Below are 18,735 nucleotides of genomic sequence, written 5' to 3' on the forward strand. Positions count from 1 at the left end.
AAGAGTAAAAGATGAAAAAAGTTTAATAAAGGAGCTATCGGAATAAATTGAGTGACTTAGAGAGTTTGTTTCAATTAAGGGTCAATTCGAGTTGCGTTACGTAATGTTTGCTGAAGTTTAACGCTGCCAAAAGACACATTTTAATATAATGATGATTCGTTTTATTTTATATCGCGAGTCGATTACGACAGCTATAATCCAACGAACATAAATTTTCTCTCTGGGCGCCTTTCTTTCTGCAAAGTTGTTTTCAATTGCGAGCAGCTCTATGCAGATATTTTCGCTCAGTTTTTCCAATCCAGAACAATCCAGAATTCTTCTCCGTGAATAAACATTACCGAAACTTTTTAAAATGTTAATTCAATCTTGCAGTCTCACTACTTCTGAAGAAGTTTTCTCCTAAATACCCTATTTCGCTCGAGGTAATAAAAAGTTTGTTTACAAGTTACAAACTTGGCAAGCCAACTTAGGCACTTGCCCCGATCCTGGCACTCCAGTTCCTGATATATGAATAGCCTAGAATGAATATGCAGGAGCCAACCTTACAATTTTTTGTGATCAATTCAGTTGCCAATTAAACTTTAAGGAATTCTAGCAAAAATCCCAAAATGAATATTCATGGGCCCACTCTGCCCATGTGTTTATAATGAATTCAGTTCTCAATTACAATTTAAGGAAATTTGACCAAAATAAACTAGAATGAATATTCAGGAGCCCACTTCGCCCACGTTTTTTATTATGAATTCAGTTGTCTATTATGGTTCAAAGAATTCTGATCGTGCTGGTAAAGAATGAATAATCTTGGGGTCATCTTCCTCATTTTTTTTGGAATTAATTCTTTTGTATATTATAGTTTGAGGAATTGTGCCATGAATGATAATTTTTAACCCAAAGTTACCATTCGAATGACAACTCATGGTACGCTTATTTAAGAAGGAATTCACCTCGAAATATGAATAGATATTACCCGTCCAAGAATAGTAATAAAAAATAATAATTGAGTACTGATTAACTATAATATTTTAAATCATTAAGGGGACCGTCTACCCTAAAATTTTCAATTTTGGCGCTTTCCGGTTTTTGTGCTCATCTTAAAGCTTACTTTTTGACGCATCCAACGGTACCAGAATCATCCCTCTACGTCGAAAAATGATTTCGTAACAGCCCCCCGAAGGGAGGGAGTTTTAGAGCCCTTCACAAAAACCTATGGGATTAACCAAGTTCCACAGCCGCTCTTTGAGACCTGCCTGCCTGCGATTCACCTTTTCTTCCGAGATAACATCAGCCGCCACTCCTACTTTATTCAACATCATCCTGTGTGATGACTTAATAATAAATACACGCACCTCTTATGAACGTTATTTTGAATAAATGCTATCAAATTCGTTCAACTTTAATTAAGTGGTAATATGTAATTGTTCAATAAATATTATTGTGTAACTTATCACAGAAAAGGTCTTAGCAGGAAATGGAACTTGTCTCTGAAGTGCAAAAGACGACACTCGTCGGAGTGGCTGTACGCTTGGCCGCAGCGGACGCGAGCGTCGGGCTCTTAAAGCCGATGAAGGCTTACCTCGGCGACACGGCTAACGCAACAACCTGTTGCATGCATCCTCCGTGATTTGTAACTAGTGCTTTATTAATGTCGGCCTCTAATAAGTAGCGCTTTATAATGCGGTCTTTCAATAATAAATAACTATTAAATCGGCCATTAATAACTACCTAGCTCTTTATTAAAGTCGGTCATTGATAACTAGCGCTTAATAATACTGCCCTTCAGTCGTAACTAATTATTAAATCGACCTTTAATAACTAGCGCTTTATTAAGATCAACCGTTAATAAATTATATTTTATTGAATTCGGCATTTAATATCTAACTTTTCATTATGGAAGACCATGTATTGAAAATGTACGAGCATTCCACTTTGGTTATGAAAGTTTTAGTTTATAATTTGCCTGTCGTTTTGACGATAATAGATTGCCTTAGACGTTTTTGGCATTTAAATTTCACTCTTCTATTAGGAAAGAACACGAGCTGTCATTTGATTGTCACTAATCAATTGGTGCTCTTGCCGTTATTTTCGGACAAGTTTTACTAGTTACTTAGTTCTTTCTGCAAGCCAAACTGTAGTTAATTTCTCGTCAGGGTTCACTTTCTATGTATCAATTCATGTGTGAATTGTAGGAAATTTTTGTCGATCAAACTTTGATTACTCATTTGGCATAAATGCTATACTTCAAGGTTATTTGTGTTGGATATCGTGACTGCGATAAGCTCAAGAAAAATCTATGAATTGAACAAAATTTCAAGGCATAATTGGGGGCCAATAGAATAAAAAAAAATTATTTTTAGCGCATGAAGTATCATAAAATATAATATAAATTCTTCTACATGAAACGATCAAAAGTTAAAAATTGCACCAAGCAAATATTTCGTTCTCATCTTGAAATTTGCCAGACTCAGTCTCCATCATATTATTCATCAGCAGGGAACAGGTCTATGAATAATAATTTCACGCATAATCGAATTCATTCAAACGGAGTTGAACTCGAAATGGAATTGAGCTCACATCAATTTATCTCGAAAAAAATCCCATTGCAATTTTGCTCGAAAAAAAAATCTCATTGCCGCTGCAGACGGACGTCACTCCTTGCAAACGAAATTAGCAGATGAATGGAACAAACTGCAATCTGAATATCCAGCATGTTTGATTAATCACTGGCGCAAATACCCAACCGAATGTTTGTTGCTAGGAAACGATCGAGCGAGATCTATGGTAAATATGTTGCCACTTCTTCAGCATCCTTAATGTAATGATAACGTCAATATGCTGATCAAAAGTGGTCGAAACTAATTATTATTATTATTATTATTATTATTATTATTATTATTATTATTATTATTATTATTATTATTAATTATTATTAAACCACAAAAGTGGTCGAAACTATATGATGAAACTTATTAAACGACGATAGTTTGTTACTCGTTGCACCAGAAGTGATAGTGCATCTCTACATCATCCCAATAATTGATGAATAATTTATATGAACATTGATAACCGATGAAAAAATCACTTCACTGAGTCAGCTAAGAAAGAAATAAATGATCTTAATATTTAAGAAGGGGCTTTGTCATCATTACTGAGCTACATCTCTTTTCACGTGTTAGAAGAAAGGAACTATTTAACGTAAAATTCACTTTTCAACATTTACTTGAAACGCTGTATATAGATTAATAAAATAAACTTATAGATTATTAAAAAAAATTATAGAGTAATAAAATAAACCTCTTTTGCATTGATGTACCGGAAAAACTTATAGAGATAAACATAGTGTTATTTTTAAACAAATTAAATTATTGGTATGAAATTCTATTACCTTCAGAGGCCTTTTTGTTGAGATTTCGAGATAAAAGAGAAGAAAATTGCTTAATTAAAGTAAAATACCTCAATTGAACAGATTGCTTCAGGCACTTGGTTCTTGGGACAGTAATTAACAAAGTACGCAACATTGCAAAATAACAAATTGCAAACAATTTCAAATTTCTATATCAAATAATAAATTTTTGTTAACAATTTAAAATTCCCTCATCTTCAAAAGGGAACTAGCCTTTGAAACAGGAACACCGCGGATGTAATTTGTTTTCTGGAATCTCAATTCTTCCACCAACGAGAACAGAAACGCCAGAAAATGTTGCTAATTACGTTGATGGAAAGAGATAGCGTGCAGCAAAAATGACTGGCGTGACGCACTGCGGCAGTGGTAAATGGTTGAGTGGCAGTGACAACAGCTACATAAATGGTGTCATCACTTGTGATGACAATAATTTAGAATGCCCTCACTACATTGACTACAACAGCGCAACTACTGCATGGCCATGACGGAAACACAAACAATGGCGAAAACAACTGCCATAGTAAACACAAAATACGAGGTGTACAGCAATAATTAATTAAGTGCAACCTAAAAATTTATAATAACAAAATTTTGAGTCTGCTAAAAAACGTTGGAGTTTAAAGCATTCACCAAAACGCAATAATGAAAATAATATTTACATCCCTGCGGCCGTGAGACTTCGAACAGGTCAAAAATATGGCCATAACATGAAACGTCAGCAATAATAACTATTGTAGTCGTTCCGCTCGAGATTTGGTATTAATATAATAAAAATATTAAAAAATTTAGAATTAGATTTAATAATTATTGTAAAAATAAGATTTGTTTATATATGAGCGTCACCACAATGAATACGACAATATTTAACTTCATTCCAGCTTTTAGTATTTAGATTCATTCCAAAAGAACCTCTTATTAGAACTGATGAAAAGTGTCTCATTTTCCCCAAATTGAACGTGAGATGCTTTACTATCATTCTAGCAGAGTGTACGACTATAATATTAAAAACAATGCTGCAATCACAGTTTCAGCATCAATATGTCATAAATACAACTAAATGCAAATATTGCAAATATTCAACACATATTTTTTCAAAAATTGTAAAGTAAAAACTCCGTCGTTGATGAATATATAAATATCACATATGGCAATCGTTTTAAAGCCAGTTAATATTCCTATAATTCAATTAATTCCAGTTTTACTCATTGCTATTTACTTCCGAAGTGACATTTTTGATAGTAGGCCTTATTATTTCCGTTTAACATAGCTTAATGTTTTCTCCATTATCTTGTGGTAATCGATGGCATAGTCCGCAACACTAGCGAAGGAAAAAAGCTTGACTTAGACAAAAAACAAAATTTCCATCAAACAGATACCATGCGCATCGCTCATGCTATTCGGATTTTTTTCGGTGATCGGTGATTCAAATGTGAATCGTAACTACCCTAACAAAATTTATAATCGCCCTAGCTTCTAGTAACCCAAATCAGAAGCTGCCGCGTCTGTAAATTTTCACATGGTAGCACTTATTTTTGAGAAAATTTTCATTTTTCTGAGAAATTTCAAAGTTTAAAATGAATGGTAACATTATAGGTTAGCCTCGTCCTGAGAAATTTCAATAAAGACCTTATGTCACTTTTTCCTTACAATTTTAGATTTAGGGTAACCTATTAAAATAAATTGTCTATCAATTTCAATTTATCTTCATTTCTACTGATTTTTCTTAAATTCCATACAGTTATGTTGACAATCTTTTCCAATCTCGGTTTTTCGCTACACCAATTCACTGAAAATGCTTCGTAAAAACACTTCAAAACCATTCTTGCTGGTAATCACTCGATTTCCGCTAAAATACACAATTAAATTTCGATCTCAATTCTGACAGTCGTTTCTGCGCGCTCATCAGAACAATTTCCGGGTATTTTTTGTGCAATACCCTAAAAATAATTAATTATTGTTATTGAAGTTATAGAAGGTTACGCTGCATGTGAAGATACGCAGGGTAAGTTTATTCCAATACCAGTAAACCATCAAGAATCCAATCGAATATTATTGTTAACAACGCATAGTCAGTAAAATCCTATTTAAAAAACGCGTTTCAAAATTATTTAATTTCAAGTTTTTTTAATTTCATGAATAATAAGAGGAGTGAAGTGGAGTTCATTTTCGAGCCATTGTCATCACGCGGCACTGAAGTCATATTGTTCGCTATGAACATTTCAGTAAATGTTGTTCATATCATAAAGTTGAACCATCCGCCTAATGCTGAAATACTGAATCGCTAGTATGAGTAGTATATAATAGTCTGATTAACGCACGATTAATTGTTTATCGAAAACATTTTTCAGAAGCCGAAGTAATTTACCACTAACATAATCCGCAGCAAAATATTTTGGGTTTATGTTACCAGTAAATCTAAGTAGTAATACTAAAAACATTAACGACGAAGTGTCTACTTTAAAATTTCGAAAAATGTATTTTCTCATAATAGACATTGTTTTTTCTCATAATATAATGAGTGAAAAATGTGTTTTCTCATAATAGACATTGTTTTTCTCATAATATAATGAGCGAAACACGTGTTTTCTCATAATAGACATTGTTTTTTCTCATAATGTAATGAGTGAAAAATGTGTTTTCTCATAGTAGACATTGTGTTTTCTCATAATATAGAATGAGAACGTAATACCGCAGAAATACTCTCGAGAAGCTCATAACACTTGCTTGTAGCCAGGCATGTTGGAGGGAGCGATAAGCTAACGACGTAACGCATGAGCAGCAGCCTCAATTTTCCTCAACGGGATGTCCAATCGAGTTTCAGTATCGCTGCCGACGAAAAAATACTTCAGAGGAGAATTTTTTTTCTGTGCAACCGAAAAGATAAAAAAGTGAAAAGCTATCTGGCATTCAAATAACAGTACATTAAAACAAGAAATAACTTCTCCGGTCCAATTGTTGGTGAGAAATGAATGCAGATACTTTATTTTTTCTTGTAATTTAAAAAAAATGATTTTTTTTATTTTAAAAAAAAAATGATTGAATAAATGAAATGAATAATTTTTCAATGTATGTTAGTAAAATTTAGTAATTTTATCACGAATTTACTGAAGAACTTGATAAAATCTTGCAGCAATAACAAATAACAAGTTTCAAAACTCTCTCGAAATATTTCGTAAGGAAACATGTTAGTAGTATAAGTAAATATCAATGGTTTTATTGGATTGAATATTGATTCGGTGCCTGTTTCCCCTTCAATAACTTAAAATATGGAAAACTCACTTCCTAGCTTGTATTGAATTTTAGAACAGATGGTATCGAGTTTTTAACGTCTGAAAATTGGAAACTTCTATTCCATATGTTGGAGTGGCGAATAAATTGCGGCCTTTGCAGTTCATTGCACGTACTGCATGAATTGAACACGAGAATTATTGGTCCAGAATCTGGGCCAATCATCTCTCAAATCATTCAGAAACTTTAGCCCTAGTTTCTCGTAACTAATCGCTTCAGATATTGGTTTCTAAATAGGTCCTGGATGGCCTTTAAAATTCATCGAAAAAGGCCACGAAAATGGCCACAGCGGCTGCTGTATTTGAACAGTTTAACACTTGACTTGAACTTCAGGTAAATCAAGCAATTTATTTGGTGTTGGGCATCCTCTGGGAGATTGACTTCGAATTTCTTGGTGGCTTGAGCATTCGCTGTGGCTTGGTCAATGGATTGAGAATTCACTGGAGGCTATATAAAATAATTTCAAACTTTATAAACCACTGGAATTTTTCAAAAATTAGCCTATATCATTTGTCATTATTTCAAAGAGGCAAAATATACCTCGTATAATACGGGGAAAATAGTCATTTTCTTTTCAGATTTTGATAATCTAAAACTATTGTCTTGAGTCAAAGTTTTTTGCATCGAGTGCTTCAATAATATTGCCTCATTATTTTGCTCTTTACATTATTTCAATTAAATAATAACTCTGAAGTGGTTTGATCTGTGTCAAGTATAATGGCGAGAAGGCTTTTTCAAACATATAGGGAATATTGTTGAAAATCTTCTATAGTAATACTTGATGAGATATGTTTTAATTTTTTAGAAAATTTATTTCTTAAATCTGATATTTAATTCGCAAGTAAGTTAAATTGTAATGGGTTCAACTTCGATTATTTCATTTGTTGTTTAATGTATTTTTCGTCATACTTAACGTTGAAAGAAGCGATTAATGTCATATATACATATAATTTATTGTCGCTTGCTTGAAGCTTTGAATGGCGAAATATTTTAGTTATCCACGATAAACGATCTGAATTCGAAACTTGAGGTTTAGTCTTAAAATCTCAGGGAACTTTACGAGGCAGATCCAAAAATATTAAAATAAATAATATTTTTTAATAAAAAGGGGTTCTAAATAAGAGATCTTTGTTGAATGAAGGCTAAAACATTACATTTTTCAAGTCGCACGACTCCACCTCATAAATAATTTTAATTTTTAGCGGGAATGACTATCATTCTTCACCAGGCGAAGATTAAATCGGCTATTAAAGGTTAAGTGGGACCATCAAATCTCGGGGGACGATCTGTCCCGATTAACGCTTGATTTGTCAGCTAGTTTACGGATAGATAAAAACTGGACTTCAATCATTGAGGTTCTATATTACAGACAATATTTTACTGTCTTGACAGCGGTTGAAGTAGTTCACATTTAGTATACGTTTTCGTGGAGTTTCCTTTATTTTGATGTATAAAAAAATTATGAATTATCTACAATATCACTAATATAACTGTATTACTAATAATTGCTCAAGAAATCAGCAGGCTTCTAATAAAAATCTGCATTTTCCGTTGTAAAAAAGCGTGATCAAAGAAGTTTAATTACGTTTATGTGTAGCAACAGGGGCGACTACGTCACCGCGTTTTTTTCTAAATCAGATAATAAATTATGAACATATAAACATCCTAAAAACTTATGAATTTATTAGTCTCAACGGTAAACGAGTCGCACGAAATGCGCAAGCATCGCCACGAGAGCTCGAGCCTCTTGCCAACAAATAATAATTGCTCGTGAATGGCATGCCAGACCTCTTGACTGTGAAGAAGTATGGCTCTTGGCATGTTACATTGTAGATCTCTTGACTGTAAGGAAGTACGACTCTTGGAATGCCAGACCTCTTTATTGATAGTAATTTAAGGACCTACGGCTCTTGAAATGCCAAGCCTCATTACGGGAACGAAGGATGGTTCTTTGCACCCCAGACCTCTTGACAGTAAGGAAGTACAGCTCTTGTCATGCCCGGCTTCTTACCAGTAAAGAAGAACTTCAAGCCTTCATCAGATGAGTCATCAGAAGAAGCATTAGAGTTTATTACAGGCTAACTTTTTCCGACAAGTCTTATGAGAATGCAAGGCAGGCTTCAACCTAACAGGCCACTGCAGGAAATCTTACCACCGTCGGAATTCCAACTTTCCAATGGCGGCCATTGCGAAAATTCCCGCATTGATGGGATTTTAAAGAAAGTTCAAGAGAGCGAGTTTGCCGAGAAAATATTTTCTTCCCTCAGTCACTGGAGAGTTTCGGTCGATGGCTTGGCCTTTTTGTGTAAATATGTTGAGAATAAACGAATTTCGTGCAAATTATATTTCTCATGAACGGATTCAACTAATGTTAAAAACAGCGGGAGAAAACTATTATTTCGGTAAAAGATAATTCCATTTGATTTTTTGAGAAAAATTCATTTAGATTATAAATTTTTGACTACGAGAGTTAACAAATAATTATTTATATACACCGCCTCACCATCTAATTTGAAAAGTCGTACATAACAAAGAATGTGTCATATAAAGCAAATATTTCCACAAAAAATTACAAGTGCCTTGGAAAATTCTTAGGAATTTTCAATCGTGCTATATTGACCAGCGCAAATTAAGCTCAAAACAAGTTCAAAATTATAATGTTCTTTATCACTTCTTACCATTATCGTCTGGAAATTAATTAGTCAAGTAGTATTTTCTGCAGTGTAGCACAGCGCGCCCAGGGACGAATCAAACATAATGTGAACCTATAAATGAACGTAAGTGCACTGCAAGGCCTTTACAAATATATAGGCGTGGTATGACTGGCTTTTGGCTGGCCACCGATGGTACACCGACGGTACGCCTGTAATACAAACCAGAGCAGCAGGCAGGTGAACCTCTAAATTAACGTAAGTGCTCTGCAAAGCCTTAATAAATATATAGGCGTGGTATGGCTGGCTTTTGGCTGGCCACCGATGGTACACCGATGGCACGCCTGTAATACCAACCAGAGCAGTAGGCCTGCGCATGATGAAGGGCGGCTGCAGATTTGATATAGGCGTGATATTGCTGGCTTTTGGCTGGCCAACGATGGTACACCGATGGCACGCCTGTAATACAAACCAGAGCAGCAGGCCTGCACATGATGAAGGGCGGCTGCAGATTTGATTCATGGACCTGAAGAGCAGAGACCAGAATGCCGGCCTCTTGACGTAAGAGCCCCGGGCTTCATCCTTCATAATAATTGCATTTGAACAAGTTGCTGAGACTTGCTTTAAACTGCAATATGAATTTGAGCCATTAAATGCAAAATATTTGAATGTTCCTGTTGCATTTTGTCAGCACCCTCATGAAATATTTGAAAATGTTTTTGTGTCTTTGATTTCTATGAAGAAATAAATGTTATTTTTAATTTAAATTTTACTGTAACCTGAATCAATTTATTAGTAATTCACTTTTTGTGTTATAAATGCGAATATCCATTATTTTACAGACATTTTAGAACAAATGACAATTTTAACAAATCAATATCTCTGCTTGAACTCATATGATGTCTGAAGATCTGCCGATCTCTGTCGCGCAATTCAAGTCAACTGGATAAACATGGTTTAAGATTTGCAGATTGCATAAATACCTCAGACGAATTTAGAAAATTTCTTAACATTTGCTAGCAACAATGCAGTATGGTGGCATGAATTTCCTCACCAAATTTGCCTGATTTTAAGTTCAAGATTTCAATGTGTAGGCATATAATGTAATCCTTTAGGCTCGGTACTCAGTGCTCACATCTAACAACCTCGGTTTACGTTCCATGAACTCAAACGTTGTTGTGAACCTAACACAACATGAAGCATTTACGCTCAGTGAACTCTTGTGAGATAACCGGCGTCTCAAGTGTACGACTAAATAATTCTTGCGGCTTGCTCCACCGTAACAATAATAATTAAATTCGAAATCACTAATCTTATGAGTGAGAATGAGACACGTGCATATAAGTTAGAACTCAACAAAGATACAGTTAATAATTTTTTAATGTATTTGTTTGAATTACTTAATTGCAATATTCCTGTTTCGCAGAAGAAAGCGTTACTTGCTTCTGAGAATATGTTGAAAGTCACCCAGACACTTAGCTGATACTCAAGCAGCTTAATTTAACTAACTAATTAACTAATTTAACTTAATTAACGGATTTAAGTACTTAAGTAAAAGAATGTGAACATGTTACATCTCTCTCTTGTTAAATTATAAAAAAATTGTCCGCTGGCTTCCGATGATCCAACCTGCAAATATCATAGAGGCTCATTGATAAGGTCGGCTGGAAAACAATACTCCAATTTAGTGGAAGGTTCGAGTTGAGGACGATTGGTCACTTTTAAGTAAATTTGATTGAATTTTGATGGCCGACTGATATACGTGTTTTAAATCAATCAACATCTACGTTTTTTTTTTGCTAATTAGAGTCTGAAACGTTTCAATTGAATTGTTTTCATTGTAGATGCATCCTTCTTTAAATCCTAAATTTTTTCAAATAATCTCCGAATTAACGTAGAGCTGCCCGGTGTGAATATGCATGTGGAGATTATATTGGTGTTTGTAATAAATATCCACTATTTTATGGTCAATAATTCATAACTTTAAAAAAGGTTTACAAAGTATTCTAGAAGGTCGATACCTAAGTGAGCTCCATTTTAGTGATACATACTTTCACAAAGATTTATTTCCTATTGTGTAATTTTCTTCATTTATTTTGAATTTATATCACTTGTTTGCTTAAATCGCAAATTAACTAAGAATTTAAAAGCAAAGAAAAGTTTACAAAAATTCATATCTGTTCTTTTCCATACTTCGGCCCTGCATCCGAAGCTATGTCAAGAGAATTGAAAGTCTTGTTTAATAGATACTTCCCAAATGTCAATCTTCATATTGTGCTGGTAAACAATTTCACAATCGGTTCTTTCTTTAGATATAAAGATATGCTCCCTGTTCATATGCGATCGTCCCTGGTTTATCAATATTATTGTGCACGACGTGCATCTGCGTACGTCGGGATGACGTCACGTAATCTTTATTCCAGGGTCTCTGAGCATAAGGGCAGGAGTTGTAGAACCGGACTGTTGCTATCGCGCCCACCTCATTCGGCTGTGCGCGCTCACGCCTAGCAGTGTGATATCCCTGTTTCTGACAGTGACTTTAGGGTGTTAGCTTCCATCTCCGGGACTTCCGATTTCCCATTTTAGAATCGCTGTACATCTTTAAACTTAGGTCCAGTTTGAATTCAGCTGCTAGCTCTTATCCCCTTGAAATTGTTAATAGATAGTTTTTTTTGCTCCGTGTATTACTTGTAAATTTAGGTTTTTAATTTTGTTCTGTGCTTTCAATGTATTAATTTGTGACTTCTGATTTGTGGTTCTAGATTCTACGAACTGACGATGGAGCTGGTCTCCGAAACGTTTTCTATAAAGATATGAATTTTTGTGGACTTTTCTTTGCTTTTAAATTCTTAGTTCATTTATTTTCATTAGACTGATCACGATGAAACTCGTCGTTGTCAAAGATCGACATCGTGATTCTCCAATTTCTTTGTTTCCTTTCGTTGGCCTAAAACAGAATATATTATTGTTTGCGGGTTCCGTGTCAGAGAAGTAGTTACTCACTTAATAAATTTCAACGGTCTCGTTTGTGTACCATAACATATTATCTCAAAAATATTATACTTTACTGTGTCATTACTACTATGAATTGAATATTTATTTGAAGAGTGTTACAAATAATTCGGCCTCGCTACTAATTCCGATGATCTTCGGTCCCTTCGAGTGAGCCACCTTGCCAAAAGTTTTCCCTTCGCAAGCCTCATCTAATTTTCAGACCTCGTACATCGCGGCATCGAAATGGAGTTTTACTTGCCATGAGAGCGATATAATTATGCTGAATGTTTAACAGTACTTTACTGTCTCATTTCAGATACAGTGATCTGTGTTTTTTTCGATAACTGTCCTCTATGCTCCCGGCAAGCTTGAGTATATAGTGTCTGATAAACAAACTGGCTTTTGCTCTTTTTTCAGTAAAACTTGAATTAAATTTATTTTGTTTTTGATTTTATGACGCTGTTTCTTTATTTGCCCATTATACTCCAGCAAAATATTAAGTTAATGACGAATAGAGGTGGAAGAAATGTTGTTCCCTCTTCACGTCATGTTTTTGTCTACAATAAGCCAGTAAAGAACAATTTGACGACATTGGCTGAAATTGCGTCGGATAGTCGCGGAAGGTCTAATAGTTAAAATAAAACAAGTTTTTAATTACTTTAAACTATTGGCTTTACACCAAAAGAAAGACCTTCCTTTTTTTGCAACACTTCTCTTTAACTTCACTTCTTGTTGTTTGTTTGTCTGTCTGTTTGTCTGTCTGTCTGCTACAAATCTTATAATTGATATTTAACACGCTTATACCTGTCCAATCGATCTGAAATTTGGCACACTTGCATAAAGTTGGAGACAATGCATGAATCAAGTGACAGAATAAATAAATTTAAAAATAAAACAAATTGTTCAGTATTAAAAAAAATAACAAAGTTTTGTCAGCTACAAACCTCATTATCAATATTTGACACACTTCTACCTGTCAAATCTATCTGAAATTTTGCACACTTGCGCAAAGTTGAAAACAATGCATGAATCAATTGACAGAATAAATAGTTTTATAAATTAAAAAGTTTTTTTCAATATGAAAAAAATTTAAAAATAGTTTCGTCTGCTACAAATCTTATAATATGACACAATTTGACCTGTCCAATAGATCTGAAATTTTGCACAATTGCATAAAGTCAGAGACAATGCCTGAATCAGTTGACAGAATAACTAATTTTGAAAATTTACAAAACTTTGACATCTTAAAAAATTTTGAAAAATGATTTTTTTTATATTTGAAAATAAAATTGGAAATTCATTGTACATGTGTTACATCAAAGACACCGGATTCTTCAGAAGTGTTGTCTTTAAAAAGTAATTCTTAAACGCATATTATTAATAATTCCAGGAAGATTTCTGAATTACAAAGAAGTCAGAATGAGACAGGACGTAATTTTTAAGAAACTATTAGTTAGGGTTTTTCATCGTAAATTTCCCGAATTAATTGGATTTCAAATTTCGCGGCTTGCATTGCTCATAGCCTTTCAAAGTTTTATTTTCGTGTACTTTTCAAGAATTTTTCGATCATACAATGGAATGTGGTAAGACAATTTGATTTTTTATGAGGTTTCTTATTGAACAGCCAGGAAAGAGACTCTTGAATCTTGAGTTTGCAAGAGCCGCAGAAAAGTGGAAAAAAGCGAAGCTTTTACGGGCGTCCATCAAGCAACTCAGGCAGATTATGCTACGTCCAGGCATACTGGAAAGATATGCAAATTTTTGTCGCTAGTAAAAAACTAGGAAATAGTAATCATAAAATAATAATTATAATAATAATAAAAATAATAATTTTAAGATAACAATAGTTAAAATAATAATGCTAATAATGATAACAGAAATAATAATAATTTTAATGATGATAATAATAATGGTAATTATAATAATAATATAATTATATTATTATTATAATTATGTCCCATGTGCCCGTCAATATTAGATTACTTCGCAATCAAATCAATTCTTCACTTTATATTTTAGTGGATGTTCCTGTGGTAAGAATATTTCTAGTATCAAATCATTATTATTATTATTATTATTATTATTATTATTATTATTATTATTATTATTATTATTATTATCATTATTATTATTATGATTTTAACTGGGCTGGGAATTTTTATTTTATTCTATTTCTTTCTTTGTATTGATTCCTTTGAATTTTTGAAATTGTATTGTTTCCTTTGAATTTTGAATGTTTTGAAATTGAAGTTGAATTATTATTATTATTTTTTTTTTTGCACTAGCTGAATTGGTTGTTGGGCCGCCTCTCTGAGGAGGCCCATGTGTATATAGATATGATGTGCTGGATAGATAAAGATGCAGGTGTGTATGGATATGCTTTGCGGCTCTGCCATGCTCCTTGGCTCTGCCGTGTTCCATGGCTCCACCGTGTCTTGTTCTCTTCAGTGGGTTTACCGTCCATGCTATGTTACATTATTGCATTTTATATTTTACTGTTCTTTTGTTCAATAATTTTTTGCTTAGTTATTATATTATTTTTTCTTTTATTTATTATTATTATTATTATGATTATTTTTATTATTTTTTACTCTTTTACTCATGTTCCAGAAGTGGCATCAGTTACAAAAAATCTTGTATGTCGCTACAAAATTCTTTCTCAACTCCCATGAGCTAAATCCATTAGCACAGATTGTGAATTTGTTGCTTGTTTGTTACATATAACATATGAGAGACATAGCACCTGCATTTCACTGCAGTCGCGCAGCTGTTGCTGCTCTTAGCCAACTTGCAGCGGCTGAATTGCCCTCTGGAGCCCCAGACTTTGTCAGTGGACTTCAGATGTCTGTGGCTGTGACCCAGGGCCCAAATTGCCACATTAAGCCATACTTACCCAACCCCAGATGTGGCGCTGTGCACAAGTGTCTTTCTCTGTGGCGTGTAAGCCTCGAGTCATGTCGGTTTGTTGCCCCCTGTTGGAAATCTCAACGTTTTATGATCATTTTATGAGAGACTAGAGATTTAATAGTTTTTTGTGTCTTTTTGTTGGTATGGTTTTATTTAAATCTTGGAAGATATTACTCAGTTTCCTAATTTGAAATTACTGACATAAAATCTACGATTTTTAGTTGATCAAAAAGAACTATGACTCAGTCTTTGCGGCTCATTGAAACATGTGTGAAAAAAGTGTTACATGTAAATCAAGTAAATGGAAAGGGAAAACTTAAAATGCGATGAATAATAAAAATTCTTTTAACTATCACCTTACTAAAAGGTAATACTTTTAAATACCTTAAATATCACCCTGATGTAGGTTTTCGCCACGAACTTTAGCGAGAGAATCTCCCATTATGAGTAACTAAGAAAAATCGAATTGTTTAAAGATCATTAAATGAATTTCCGGAAACTTAAATAACAATACTAACACTCTTAAAAAGGAAACATAAATAGAAAATTTTGATCAAACCCCATTGAAATTTTGATGTTCACCTTTACTTTTAAAGACGGAGTTCTTGAAACATGCGCAACTGGCTCGTATTGAAGACATGAAAGAGCTTTTCTCATGCATATTTCACTTTGACAGATTTGAATTTAAGTGAACGGTGCTTTTTACTGTCAGCGCGATATGCGTCTCAGAATAGGAGCATCAAAAATTCTTTGCGAGATACGTGCTTTGTTGACTCCAATATTACAAGACAAAAAACAGTATTTTTTAAACTGTCGCAAAATTTAAATTGGAACCAATTTTTTGTGGCATTTTAAGTAAACGCTAAAGTTTAGTCGCCTGGTTCGTGTAAAAGGTCGCCTGCAATTCATAGATATAATATGTGGGGAAAATAATTTCTACCAACTCGTAACTCGGAATAGCGAAAAAATCATCCTCACAATGTTTTGCCCATTGGAGCTCTGTAACGTGGGTCCTGAGTTATTTGGTGCCATTTTGTTTATTATTCTTTGAAAAATCCATAAATTTTTTGTTGTTATTGAACTGAAGCCCTGCTGAGAAACTATCGCCCCTGAGGCAAGAAACTTGGTGTTTTTCCGGCCTAAAGTTGAACCTATTGAGGAGTTTGTTTGACGGTTGCCGCAGATAAATAAACAACTTCCTATTGCCCTCGTGTTATGTTCTCTTTTATATCTGTATGCACAAGTGTCTGGAATAATAACACTCATACAAAAACGTTCAAAAAATTGTACCTATTATTGAAGTGTCTGTTATTTGACAGTCGCCGCATATAAACAAACAACTTCCTATAGCCCTCGTGTTTTTTTTGTTATATCTGTATGATCAAGTGTTAGGAATAATTACACTCATAAAAATAGTCAAACATGCAAATTTCCCAGACACTTGGTGTGCCCAAATAAATTCGGAAGTTTGATGTGCAGTTATGTGAATTTCGTTTGGTTTTCTTGCACCGAATCTCTGTTTAGTATGGTTAAGGTTTTGCCGTTGTGATAGTAATTTCGATTATTTCTCTAACCTAATCAGCAGTTAGAGATTTAAATAATCAAAGGAATACTAGATAAGCTAAAATAAATAAGGCAAGTTTAATCGAATAACGAAATCTTTAAATTAATGTTTGAAAAGTTAATTGTAAAATTTTTTAATGAAAAAATTAATTAAAAAGATAGTTAATTGTAAACTAATAGAAGAGTTGCTTTTCTATATGACTTCCAGAAAAAACATTATTCAGTGCAAATGAAACGAACTTGAAATGCTCATCTCAAGCTATAAAGCCATATATATTGCTCAATTGGTGGAACGAATGATAAATGCGTGACCGGTCAAGATTAGGCAATTAATGGCTTATTTCCGATGAAAACGCACCCATAATATACTATGCTAAATATTTTTCGAAAGAAAAAATCCTCGATTTAGTGCCGAATAATGGAGTCGAAAAGTAGGAAAAAAATATTTTCAACCAACCAATTTTTCCCCATGAGAAAAATATGATCATATCATGATAAAATATGATCACACCAAAAATGCATCTCTCCCGATTTTTTTTTTTAATTTTTCGTTCATAATAACTTTCGTTTATGAAATTATTAATAATTTCCTAGATAAAAAAATGAAATGCCTTATATTCTTTGATTTTGTATGCGATCATTTAGTGCACGGTAATGAAAACCTGGCAAATGATTGGCCGTAATAAATGGAGGTACAGAAATAGGTAACTACACTCAATGGAGCCTGGCTACACTGTACGCACTGCCAGTGGCGGAAAATGTCCTCAAAACTTATTACAAAACATTCTTATTAGTTTGACCATATTATTGACAGCGGTCACCGAAAACCTCGATCTTCAGTAGATTTTTAATCACATATTCTAACCCTGCAATGCAAACCAGTTGAGATCATTCTTCATTCCCAAGTCCATACCTGCCCCTTGATAATTAGCAAAATTTCACTGATTACTCTAAACTATTCCTAAAAAACTAAGCACTGGATTATAACCTAATAATTTATTGTATTATTTCAGCAGTGGCGAAAGCAGACGCCGCGTAGGAGGCTGTAGCCGCCTAACGCAGCCCAGGATGTCGCTGCTAGGCAAGCCTCTCAACTACAAGAACAGTCGCCGTGACCAGCGCTACCGCAAACTCCAGGCCAAGATATATAACTTCCTGGAGCGGCCACGTGGATGGAGGGCGCTTTCTTACCATCTTCTTGTGTGAGTAATCATTTAAATAACTTTATACCCGAGGATACATATAGTAATTTTATTTTTGCTTTGATTATTACCACTTTCTAGACCGGCCACGTGGGTAGAGGGTCTCTCGTTCTGCTTGTGCAAGTGGTCATTAAAATCATTTAACTTATAATGATCGATGTAGTAATTTCACTTTTGCAATTATTTTTACTCCCTTGCTGGAGAGCGGTAGAAGGTGCTCTCGTATCATCTCCTTATGCGAGTGTTCATTTCAATCACTCAATTCATAAGGTTACTCGCGTTAATTTTACTCTAGTATTAACTTATGTGAGGCTTTATGCGCTATTCATCGTCTTAAGGTAGTGATAAAATGAAATGGTTTCATATAGATTACTTATAGTGTCCCGACTTAATAAAATGGCTTTGTGGGTGATCTTATTTTGTCATCATCTGTTGTAGTCTTTTAGAAAACTAAATTTTCTTCTATTGATAAATATAAAAAATCACACAACTATAGGGATATTCGTACCAATTGTTGCAATTCTTCGGAATCAGAAGACCTATGCAGAAGAAAGTATACTGATTAGTTGGCAATTTAATTCGCTAATAAGCTACAAATTATATGATTCCTGACATGTAAACAAGAAGAGTATTAATATATTTAAACAATTTTATCAGTTACGGTAAGAGCGTTTTCATCAGGGTAGAGTTCAATGGTTAGTCATATAAATTAGCGATCGAAATATTATTT

At 33.9% G+C, this 18,735-nt stretch overlaps 1 protein-coding gene across 1 annotated transcript in view; it reads left to right on the forward strand.

The window, feature by feature from the left end:
• Positions 1 to 17,826: 17,826 nt before the first annotated feature.
• The window catches only part of LOC108679306, an 82,440-nt gene continuing 81,531 nt past the window's right edge, over positions 17,827 to 18,735 (forward strand). The window contains exon 1 of the mRNA XM_047880946.1: positions 17,827 to 18,005. Coding sequence (XP_047736902.1) covers positions 17,872 to 18,005 — 134 coding nt within the window. The 5' untranslated portion in view covers positions 17,827 to 17,871. The remainder of the gene's footprint in view (positions 18,006 to 18,735) is intronic.

Source organism: Hyalella azteca, unplaced genomic scaffold (assembly GCF_000764305.2).
Source record: "Hyalella azteca isolate HAZT.00-mixed unplaced genomic scaffold, Hazt_2.0.2 contig6661, whole genome shotgun sequence".
Classification (NCBI taxonomy): Eukaryota; Metazoa; Arthropoda; class Malacostraca; order Amphipoda; family Hyalellidae; genus Hyalella; species Hyalella azteca.